The sequence below is a fragment of the Caloenas nicobarica genome, chromosome 2 (assembly GCF_036013445.1).
Source record: "Caloenas nicobarica isolate bCalNic1 chromosome 2, bCalNic1.hap1, whole genome shotgun sequence".
Lineage (NCBI taxonomy): Eukaryota > Metazoa > Chordata > Aves > Columbiformes > Columbidae > Caloenas > Caloenas nicobarica.
Window position 1 is genome coordinate 125824231 of NC_088246.1, and position 12863 is coordinate 125837093.

The window sequence follows — 12863 nt, forward strand, 5'->3', positions numbered from 1 at the left end:
GTATTTTGTTAATTCCAGTCACCTATTGCAATAACAACATCTGGGACTTCGGAGAGTTCAGAAAGCTTTTTGACACATTCTTGAAGTTTCAGAACAAAGGAGTAAGCCATGGGTTGTCATCTATAATTAGCTGAGGTGGCTCAGAAGAACATCTTCAAATCTAAATATACATTTTGTCATCATCTACAGGGGATTGTCATGGATTCATTCAGGGTATGTAAGTAAAAATGGATGTTTTATGAATGTAACCTGGGTACATGTGATAAAGGATATGCAACTTTAATTTGATACAAGTGTTTTATTTCCCCAAATGGAAGCACAAGGCTAATAGTGAAATCTAGTTTTATTAACTCACTTTGGAAACAAACACAGTTCCTCTCCAGATCAAAATCTGGCTCCTTTTAAGCTTAAGACATTTCCGCCATTTTTGGCAGAAATTATGTGAGAGCATCTCTCGGTTTTTGCCCTGCTGAATGTAAAGCTTCACATGATTTAGCCTCAAATTGAATTAATGGCATTAACTTCAATAGAGTTTATTCTACATTTTCAGCTGCAGTAGAGAGTTGGCTTCTTTGTGAGACAAGAAGACCATTTGATTCGTCATTATCACATTAGAAAATAGTTTTATATACATATACATGTTCACTTACCAGATACTCTGATACATCACATACACACATAGGCAATTTTGTTTATGATTCCTTGAAAATTTCTGACTATACCATAATAACTCCAGAAAGAACAAAAGACTGAGGTATCACCAAAGCATGAGATACCTGCTGAAAAAGCCTTACATAATAGTTTTCCCAGCTAGGGATTCTAATGTTTAATGGAAAAAAGTAAATGCTGTATGTGCATGTCACTTTTTTTTTTTAAATTGTTTTAAGGGAAATATTGCCAAATGCCTTGTAGCATTTTAATAGCTACAAAAAATATCATGCATCAAACATAACCGTATTTTTTATTTATTCTTTCTATGATGCTTTCACTAAGAACAACCTAAACTGTTTTATGATACACCAAAACATCTGCATGGACTGGGGCTAGATATAATATAGGAATCTGTTGTCTCAAAAAGTGGAAATGAGGTACCTTTCTGCCAGCAGCAGAAGGGAAGCTGCTCTCCTTGTACACAACAGCCAACTGATTAAAGCACTGACCAGGAGACATGACAGTTCAGTCGTCTACTCTGTCAAGACACATTCAGAATTTTATTTCCAAAAGAAATGCCCTAAGCCCCAGCAGATGCTTACTTAAGGGAGGAGTGAGCTCGGATACAGGGCTCACTTACATCTGAAACTTGGCCACTACACAGAAAAGAATTTGAGATTCACAGAGCTACAGAAAACAAATTGGAGAGAGAGCACACCTGCACATCTGCATTTACTTAGGAGTGAGGAGATGCACGATCTGGGAGAGCTGACATATTTTTTTCCTTTTTCTATGTTAGGCAAGTGCTCTCACCACATATACATACGAAATGGAAAACTAACACCAAGTTCACCATTTGAGTTTGGCTTTTTTTGTTTAACATAGTCTCCATTTTGCTTTTTACAAGTAGCTCAAAATTTTGCATGTGTATTTGCTGCAGTCTTAAGAGATTTGAATTCCTTAGGCCGTTCACTTGTTTTACAATATAGGCAATGCTGCACACGAACACAAATATTTTGGGTGCCTGGAAACTGTCTGGTTACAAATTGCTGTGCTAATGACATTAAGGCAATGCCAGTCTTACTAGATATGACCTTATTTTGTTAATGAAATGTAATTGCAAGGTGGTAGTCTAGGAAAGCTACATCTACTATACACTTCAAGAAGCAATTTCACATGTCCAAGGGATTTGCACCGTCCACAAAACTGAAAAATATCCAATGTGTTTGTTGCAATGTCAAGCGAGGACACCACTTTGACTTAGATACAACATTATAGTTTTGAAATATGCTTGAGTATTTTGAATTTGAATAATATTTTCCTCGCTGAGAGGTTTTAGCTTTAGCCATAGCTGCTAAAATATGTCTGCATGAAACCTGAAGTTGCACCACTACACAGAGAGAATTAAAGATTCATTTAGCTGAAGAGAACAAAATACAGAAGAGAAATTTCCTTTTACTTTTTCCTTTCACTATTCAAACAGTTAAACTTGTATTGTTATAGTTAACATACATATATGTACTACTTACATGCACATATATATTAGGCATGTTAAATACCTAACATGCATATATTATTATATACATATAGATAGATGCACATACAGAATATATGAAAGTATTTAACATTTACCCATATATATCTATATTAAATAGATATATTTAAAAGATGCAGCAAAAACTCTAATGTCAGCCAGAAAAAAAGCTGGTTAAGCTAGAAAAAGTGCTTGTTTTATGAAAAAGTAAAATTGCAATTCACAGCATTTTATGTAATGCTGTACAAATTACCAGATACCAGAGACTGCATTTCTGGACCTGAATAGTACTAAAAGTTGCAACTAAGGGCAAATATAAAGACACTTGTTTACAATGCAAAGGCTTAGTCAGTACTATAAGCAATATGGCAATCTGCATAGCAGAAGATATAATGCTTTGTAATGTGATTTTTACTTTACATATCAATTCCTACACACATGAACAAACTCAATATCAGCCCCATTAATTTCAATCATTATAAAAAAGGAGAAAAATACAGGAAATAAACTGATAAATTTAATGAGAATTAGTGCATAACTGGCATATTTACACAATCATATGTTTACCTTATTTACTGGGTGGGAGTCCTATTTTATAAAGACATCACTAAAGCATTTAACAATGTACTAGAGGTGGGCTGGCAATCTTGTTACCCAAGCTGCTGGTGACACTTCTACTCTTTACAGTTATGACTTTATCAAGTAACACAGTCTGAAATTCTACATACTAAGTGTGTGTTTGAGTGACTTTGTGTGTGTGTGACAAACTCCAACTGGCATTGCTCAGCTTTTTCAAGAATGCACCCAGAGGAAAGCACCAGATGCCTCCAAAAAATTCAGGTGCACTTCCTTAAGATGCAATGGAAGAAGGAATTGAAATCTGGAAGGGATAACAACAGATTGTTTCAAAGATTAGTATCTCATCTTCCCATGAAATGACAATCAAATTTATAAACATGCATTGTCTGAGAAAGCAGCTGAGACTACTCCTCTATGGGAGCTTTTCCAGTACTGGTTGTTCTCTATGATGAAGAGCAGGTAGCCCATCCCTCACGTCTATCTCCAGTTTCCTTCACTATGCCCTCATGGCTATGGGTGAATGAAGGAGAAGTGAAGATGCTGAGGACAAGCGAAAGCACTAGGAAGAAGACTGGCTGAAGTAGAGGTTTGGTGAAAGAGGAGAGAAAAAAGCAGAGCAAAGAGGACAAAGGGCTGAGTATCATGGAGAAGTCCACCGTCCCCATGTGATACTCCACTCGCATGCCAGAGCTTGGGATGGAAACAAGCGTTCCTGAATTTCATTATTCTGCTATCAGTCAGAGGCTAAAAAATTGGCTGGCAAAAGGAGATTCACCCATTTCTCCGCATTCTTCTATTCTGACTATTCCAGTAGCTCTAATAGCCAAGATGGGTGCAGTAAATACAATTCCAAGTCTGGTCTACACAGCTGGACCACATGGCATATGTTCATTCCCTTGCTTTCCAGAAAAATGAAGACTTTCAAATAAATGCAGAAGAACATGCACAAGCACTCACTTACAAGCCCTGCACTCACTTGTCCTTTAAAAACTGGAAGTACTTAATGAAAAAAGCACTTAAGAGTTAGGAAACTGATAGAGCAGCTGTTTTGGGAGGTGTGAGGTACCCGCTGAGCGGGAGACAGGGGTACCTGAGCAGAACCCTTGCCTGCTTGTGCCCGCCTCTTTCTGCAGGCAGAGTCCTCTGGGCGGGGAGGAGGAAAGCAGGATGATAATTGAGTGACTCCTGACATTTGGATAGCACATGGATGTCCTGATGGGATGTGAAGCACCACTGAACCTCTCATAGCTGCCAGCCAGCTGACCCATTGAAGCTCTGCTATGTACATGAAAGGTGTAATATTGGTCAGATACACCAAAAAAAAAGAAGTTCTAGATGTCCCAAACATGACACCAAAAATTACTGAAAACCTGATTTCACAATGTTTTATTTGTGTGTGTAAATAGCACAATATAAACTTCCAGCTCTATTACTGAGAAGATGAATTAGATGAATTCTCTAATTCTCTCTTCTTTTTTTTTTTTTTTTTTTTTTTTTACACTAAAACACTACTGGGATGAGCAGCACAGAAAATCCTATAAAGAAGTAAAGTTAAACAACATGCAGTAAATACAGCACAGGAGCTCCCAGGCTGAACACCTGATTATAAGTGTATGAAATGTGACTCACACAGAGTGCAGTATAAAATACAAAACACACCACATGAACGAATCACTAATATTGTATTAAAATATTTTTGGAAAAGGTGTGTCAATTTTGGCACATCTTAACTTTTGAGAATGAGGTCTTAGAATCTTAATAATATAGTTTTAAAGTTGCTGTTATACATGATAATATAACACAGGAACATAAAAGACCAGATGGACTCCCAAGAATCTTAATAATGTACTATATATATTTCTTCATGCTTGTATGCTTCTCTAAAGAACTACAACTCTTCTGGTGCCATATAAATATTTAATAATGATAATTTAGAAGATACTGATATAGTATTACATCTGGGTATTTTACATCCTTATTCCAAAATGGACTTGCTTTAGTTACATGCCAGCTCTGTTGGATTCATTGAATGCATTCATGAGAATAAGCAATTAGTACTCAGCTTCATTAAGTTTATATTTTGATACTTTCCACACTAGAGGAAAACATTAGATTATGGGCAGAATTTCAATAATTGTTTAAAAGTTAAGAAAATGCTTCAGTGCTTCTCTGACTAACAACACATTTAAATATATGCAGAAATGGTTTCATGCACTGAACTGATCAACAATTTATCATTTTTTTTAAACAAACCTCAGAAAATGCTATAATATACTTTTTTCTCCTTAAAAAAAAGCAAAGCAAACCAAATATCTCATATTTTTTTACATTTGCCTTTTCAAAATTAAGCTATATAAAGCATTATGTAAAGAGTACATGATGTGCTGAATAATAATAACCAAGTTATTTTCACAAGTCAAAAGCTGACTGCATATATTTCTTCAAAACCTATTGGATATTTTAAGCTTTTGGACCTATCTTTTCCCAATAAGGAGGCTATTTTAAAAAACATTGCTTGTGTGCACGTCATACCCTTTCTGAAGGCAATGAGTGTTTCTAGAACCAAACAGCCTTAAGAGAGAAATTAAAGGTGGCTTGTACATCACTTTAACTAAACACATTAGTATTATGATGGCAGCTATAAAATTAAAATGCATAAGACAAAACCGCCAAAGATTAATGAAATAACACCCATATTTCAGACTTTTAAACTCAGGACAAATACTGACCAAATACTAAGATAATGTAGAAAGATGCATGAAAAGTCTTTGTGCAGATAATCATATATTCTTTCCCCTGCAAATGTGTAAAAATTTACATGATATGTAGAGGAGAGTGCATGACTAACTGGCCCAAAAACTTCTAAAACAAAAAGTTCTACTCATGTCATATATGCCAGTCCTTCATACTGCCATGTATACATCTAAAATTAATTTTATTTATGTAAGAACAAAATATATCTAAATTTATTTTGACAGACCCAAACCAAATGATTCTAACTGGCATGAGTATGAAGTTGCTCTATTGTTTTTCCACATCTACACAGTGCAGTATTTTCACATTCTTCTGCATATTTTAAAGTCTATTACCTATTTTAAAGCATCTGTTCCAAAATTATGGACATTAAGAATGTTTGTATAAAATCAATTTAGAAACTTGCTACTAGCTGTGTACTGGGATATACTGGTGTGTTCCAGTAGTAGACCCTGTGCTCACACAAATTGCTCGTAAAATGGAAGTTCACATTTTCTTATGAAAATTTGCTATTTGAGTTAAGCTTGACTTCTGCTGTACTGTGATTGTCAAGTAAAAAGCAGTACTTAAAAAAACCCCTGCAAAACCAAACCCAGGCATTTTGGGTAATGGTACATTTTTTCCCTTGCATGTAGAACAGTGACTGCCTAGCATGGCATATTTGTCATATTGAGGTCTTTTCACCAGTATCTCCTTCCTCTCTTGGACTTTGATGATGCTCACAGCCTGAAGAAGTGCTGTCTCCGTGACCAGAAGGGAGGGAAAGTGTATCTTTTCCTGGAGAGATGACTGTGTTTATTAAGCATTTGCACCTTAAACCTAAGCTTAGGGGATAATAAACAAGGGTTTTTGCACTAAATACTATGGTGCTCAGCACCACATAAATCCTGAAAATGGTTTGCAATATGTCACAATATATATGTATGTATGTATATACATTATGTGTTACCTTGGATACAAGGCTTGCTCTGTAGGCAGCTAACTGCTTCAGATATTCCTTCTTGGCAGCTTCAGTTTTCTTTTTGTATACCTAAAAACAAAGAGTTCACATTGGTAAATTAATCCGGGTTTGTTTTGATGTATCACCGGTGTGTCTCATGCATCTTCATAAAGCCTTTCTAAGTAAACAGCCTTTCCTCCTCATATTGCTTAAAGAGTGAAATAATAAACATCAAATATTTGAAAGAAAATATTGTTCCAACTGTGAAACACCCTTTATCTACCCAGCAATACTGAAAAAACAATATCCCTCATAGCAGCTCAGGCTTAATTGTTCAAAATGAAGCATGGGGGGGACTCGCAAATGGGATGCAGAGTCGGGGGCAGGTGTGGGCCTCTCCACAAGCTTCTACTTGTGAGAAGAGTTAGAACTCTCTGGGGAAGATGAGAATGTGCAGAAAGAGATTTGAGCTAAATGAAGGAGGAGATGACAGCACCACACAGATCAGTCAAGAGGCTTTCTCTCTTCCCCAGATAAACTGTTGGGAGCAGTCAAAGAAGCTTCATGGGGCTGCTAAGGATAATAAATGCTAGTCATTATTCCAGTCTTGATCCCATATTGGTCTAATTAACTTCTCAGGAGCGTGGATCTATTTCTGTACATTTCTCTCAACTCACAAAATTATTCTAAATGTGGCATGTGCACAATCTCATAATAGACTAAAGAGCTTGGAGAATCACTTCAATTTTGCCCAGATTTCAAGATCAAAGATTATCTGCAGGGTTAGGCAGGACCTCACAGCACTACAGCAACATGATGTTAGAAAAGTGTACATTGATATTTAGGGTTGAAAGTTTTCAGAAGAACCAGTTTCTGAGCCATGGAGTCTGGGTAATGAGTTGCTGTTAGCCATATCAGTGACAGATTCGAGAACAAGTCAGCATTTCTCTTTGCAAATATTAGCATGAATTTCTCACTATTTTTTTTTTTTTTTTTTTTTTTTTTTCCCGAAAGGAGTCGTCTTAGGATACCAGCTTCATGTAACCAAGTCGAATTGACTCCTAGCCTCCCATGTTGCAGAGAAAAGCTTAAAAACCATCCAAATGGAAAGTTTAAAAGTAAGGGAGACAAATAAAGTGAAAGAAAACTTACTTTTAAAATTGCGGTTATATTTCACAATTTTTAAGTCACATGCCCAAGGCAGAGATTAATTCATGTGTTTGTAGGCATTCGAGATTCACAAGATTACACAAAATTGAACTGCAGCTTTGAGTCTCAGCTGCCTGCTTCTCCAGTTAAGTGCACAACCTGGGCACCTGTGGAAAGCCTCCATGAAGAGGGCAAAGACTATTCACCTTCCCTCTCCCACTCCACACTGCCTACTTAATTGGGCTATCGTTTTGGAAGGCAAAAGATGGGCAAAGCTATTTATGACAATTTTGGGGCGTTCTCCTGAATTCCACAGCTGAAAAACACACACGTACATCTCCACCCCAGAAGGATAAACTTTATGAAACTTTATAAAGTGATTTCTTTTGATCTTCCAATGCTCTAGTTAAACCAGAGCGGTCCCATAATGGAGAGGACTTGGCAGCACAGAGTGCGCACACAGAGGACAATACAGCTGCAGACTACAAAGTGAGAGGGGTGGTGTCAGGCTGGAAGGATCCAGTACAACATCCTTTTTATAAAGAATGTGCTCGTGAAACATTTTTTGTTTCACTGAGGCTTCCCTTTCAGAGACGGAACAATTCTCAGATACGGGCTGGCAAAACTCAGAGGCTGCCTAAAAGGATTAAAGATTTTGCTTCCCAGGGAAGGAAAAGTTCATAATGGAAAAAGAGAAGTCTTAGGCTTCTAAAATTGTAAATATAAAGAGGAAAAAAAAAAGATTGGTTTTAGCTGTGCAACTATATCTGTGCTCCCTTGTAATTTCTCCACATTAAGATAAATATATAGTGTTGGCTGATCTCCTATTGTTTTGAAAAAAAAATGGTAGCAATTTGCTTTTTAAGTTGTAATCGCTTGTGATTATTATGGAAATACACTGTTTGATTTGAAAATAAATAAAAAATTACTCAACAATCTGTTCCTAGCTGCTAAAAGGAATTTAGCTTGACCTACAGAACAAAGTTATACCGCTTTGTATATTGCAATGCCTCTGCATCATTCTGATAGCCAGTCTGAAAAACAGAGGTGAACAAAGAATTTTACACAGAATAATGATCTTCAAAAGATCATGTATCTACTGCTTCCACATTGGGTTTATTTTGCATTACACAAATATAAAAACTATACACTCCTGCTGTGCTCTTACAGGCACGGCATATTGAAAGAGTCCTCTGGGACCTGACTTTTCCCTCACATAGTCATATTGCACAAGGTTAACTCAATAATATGAAGATAACAACAATTCTGTAAATCTCCAGCTAAAATATCACTACTTCATAAGAATGTCACCATACAGCCATTATTTAATTATTTCCTACCTATACATCTACCATGTTCAGTGTACACATTGTCTTGCCCTCTTTTCTTGGGTCTTCTGGTGAGCCAACAATAGTCACACAAACACTATGTCTTCCATGGTATCAAAACACTAATCATGTAGCAGATGGTCATTATAGTAAAAAAAAAGTCTTTCCTGAATGGGGAAAAGTTTTTGATAACTCCAGCCTGCTTTGATGTTTTGCATTGGCCAGAATGGTCCCGGCAGGCTGGCTTGTCTAGAGGGTGGTCAGCTCACCCTGCGTGGTCTTTGCAAGGCCATTGGCTTGTCCTCTGAGGACAACAGCTGGAGCTCTCACTGTCCATGCTGTTGTCCTTCTGAAGATGCCCACTGTTTAGGGCAGCATACAAGTGGGTTGATGACCCTCGTGCTGCTTTTGGAAATTCTGACTGGTCCTGGTTTATAGTAAAAATTAGGGTAAATTCTGCATATCTGAGGAGTTGTTAATTTTCACGAGTAACAACAAGGTCTGGCTGTCAGTATTTTTCTCTGCAGCCAAACAGATGTGACCCTGGCAGCAGGTACCAGTTCACTGACTTTGTGCTAGACTGGACTTGTACTGTGGGCTTACGAATGCAGAGCAAGGGGGGGAGCGTCCTCAGTATTAGTAGCAGCACCTGAAACAGGTATGAGCAAGTCAGGTGTCCCTCCCAACCTCTTTTTTTTTTTTTCAGCTGTGAGAATTTTTAGCCCTCATAGTTTTGTCTTGTAGTAAGTATAACAGAGCTGCCTCCTTGCAGCGCTTTTGGGGAGGAAAAAGGCTTGTGTCATCATTCAAGTGTACTCTAGAAGATGGCTGAAGCTCTTTTGAGCTTCATGCGAAAGACAGTGCCAAATTATGAAACACATCATTTCCAATAATATAGTTAACATTTTTCCTGCAACAAGAAGCAGGCTTCTTTTCTGTTGCTTATCTACAGTGTATAGTGGCAATATTTAATTTTATTTTTAACATCTCAGAAATCTTTTATAAGGTCATTTTCCCCTCCTCCATTAAGCAAGCAACAATTACTAAATAAGTAACCTGACAGAAGCATATACTTATGGAATTAAGTCATTTCTAGCTTGCCTTAATTCAATTAACATGATAATTGAATGTCAACTGATTGTCACTCAGGCAGTAAAGGCCCATTCTGATTCAGCAGCAGATTTGTTTACTTACACAATATTTTATTTTTTATATTGTCCCAGTTGTGGAAATTGAATGTTGGCAGAAAAAACCCCATAATTTCTGTATATGAAGGGTGGGTCAGCTTAATTTATTCTTATTCTCTTCAGCTTGTTATAGAAACCCCAAAATACCAAGATTACATTCATTTGTCTACAAATGGAAGCTGCTGGCGTTATTTTCCTACTGTGCTTTGCAAATGTAAATTTACACAGCATAACACACAGGTTCTTTGTTTACTATTTAATTACATTTCCAAAGTGCATCCAGTAAAGTAGCTTCAGGTTCCCTTACACTGTTTAGCAAAGCATGCAGCAATATAGGAGATACTTTCCAAAAGAAGTATGAAACTTGACTTTGTGCGAGTAAGTGTATAAGATAGCATTTGAATTAGGCCACCAGGGTAAACGAATGCCCACGAGTGCCCTGGGGTCTCTCGTTGTAACGTAACAGGGTGGTACCAACCTCTGGGCTGTTGCTCTGGCGCCCTTTAGCTCAAGTTCCCTGGGCTGGCCATACATATGGGCTACCAGTGCTGTAGTATCCTACATCCAGGGCTGAATTCTTTCTATTAATAGTGATACACACCCTTAAACTGAGTGCCCTTATTAGGAGGTAGAAGGGTTGTGGGTTATATGGTTAGCCACAGGCACTCACAAATACTAGGTTTACCAAATTAAAACCAGAGTAGAATATCTGCACTTCTGTTTTACAATGTCAACTTCTGGTCACGTTTTACTTTATGTGTTTTAACGGCTGCTTAGTTCTTATCTTCCTGAATGAAATTCCTTAAGGCAGGTTTTGTGTCTCCTCTGCTCTTCTACATGTTGGATAATATGAAACTCATCACTGAGATAGATATAGATATATATATATAAACCTGGAATGCCTTGAGCCAAGTTTTTGTTCTCGTTAGTCATCTTTTCCCATTAACTTCCTCTCAACTTCTTTGTGGAGGATTATCAACACATCACAACACACTATGCAGCAGGACTCCTACCCTGTCCTGTGTGGCTTGCACCCTTGTTCCCTTAGAGGGTGGTGGTTCCTTAGAGGGGGGTGGTTAGTAGGTCAAGAGAGGTTCTGCTTCCCCTCTACTCTGCCCTGGTGAGACCTCATCTGGAATATTGTGTCCAGTTCTGGGCCCCTCAGTTCCAGAAGGACAGGGAACTGCTGGAGAGAGTCCAGCGCTGGGCCACAAAGATGATGAAGGGAGTGGAGCATCTCCCTTATGAGGAAAGGCTGAGGGAGCTGGGTCTCTTTAGCTTGGAGAAGAGGAGACTGAGGGGTGACCTCATCAATGTTTATAAATATATAAAGAGTGGGTGTCACGAGGATGGAGCCAGGCTCTTCTCGGTGACAACCAATGATAGGACAAGGGATAATGGGTTCAAGCTGGAACACAAGAGGTTCCACTTAAATTTGAGAAGAAACTTCTTCTCAGCGAGGGTGACGGAACACTGGAACAGGCTGCCCAGGGAGGTTGTGGAGTCTCCTTCTCTGGAGACATTCAAAACCCGCCTGGATGCCTTCCTGTGTAACCTCACCTGGGTGTTCCTGCTCTGGCAGGGGGATTGGACTAGATGATCTTTTGAGGTCCCTTCCAATCCCTAACATTCTGTGATTCTGTGACTCTGTGAACAGTTCTCCCTTCTCCCAGTCATCATCAGAAGAGCCAAAACAGGCACTCAAATGTCTGCAAACACGTCCTCAGTTTTGAATATCAGGTGCTAATGGAAGAAGGCACCAATAACTACAGTCCCCTTTGATACCAGAGACTTGGAAACAGTGAGTTAAACTGACTGATGCTCTTAGGAGAAAAAGAGACTTTCAGAATTTGTGCGTCATGGTAGTCTGAAAAAGCTTTGTGTCTCCTAGCTGACAGAGCATACTATGAAGAGCCATGCTACTTTCCTGGCTTTGCCTAAATAGCTGGTACAAGGATGACAAAGAAGGGGAGGTTTTCAGTTTATCTTGGGGATGTCTTCTTAGAGCTGATGCTTGCAAGCAAGTTATATTTGTTGTTTTAAAATGATGTAAAGGTGCCCACATTTGTTTTGATGGAAGTGTTCCATAAACCCCAAAAAACAGTATATGCAAAAATAGCAAATCAAAAAGCAACATGACCGATTTTGTCTTTTTGGTCTCTGCAGCGTTATTACCCATGGGAGTGTCATTTTCAGAGGCTACAGTTACAGGAAAGCCATCTGATAAAATACAGTAGGCTGCAATCCAAAATTAAACTCCACATTCAGATTGTCGTTCCCAGACCTACATACCTAAGCTCATAGAGAAAACTTGTATCTTTTCCAAGTGGGAGATATATCTCTAGCTTTAATCTTCTAATTTTGCAGCAAAGGCATCTAGAGCTGCACACCCTCATCTAGAATATGGAGAGAGATATTCCCACAGCAGTCAGGAAAAGAAAAAATACTCAGAATTGCTTAATAGATACTTAAATATGTTACCATTTGATTTTTAATCTAAGTACATACAGGAACAGAAAGAGGCCCAGGGCTAGTTATATGGCTCAATAGTCTCTTTTGACTGTAGAGCATGAAAAAGACACTGATGACATATTAGAGGCTTAGGGGAAAGAATTCAGTCTTTCTGGCGTGCAGGGGAAGGATCACAGGCCAAATCCAGCCCTAGCACAAACAGTGAGACTTGATGGAGATGACTGGAAATCGCAGCCATTTGCGCCAGGCCTAAATTTGACCTTATAGTC

The 12863-nt window shown here is 38.2% G+C and overlaps 1 protein-coding gene across 1 annotated transcript in view; it reads right to left on the reverse strand.

The window, feature by feature from the left end:
- Window positions 1–12863, reverse strand: part of TOX (thymocyte selection associated high mobility group box) — a 216406-nt gene that overhangs the window by 15743 nt on the left and 187800 nt on the right. The window contains exon 6 of the mRNA XM_065629639.1: window positions 6468–6548. Coding sequence (XP_065485711.1) covers window positions 6468–6548 — 81 coding nt within the window. The remainder of the gene's footprint in view (window positions 1–6467; window positions 6549–12863) is intronic.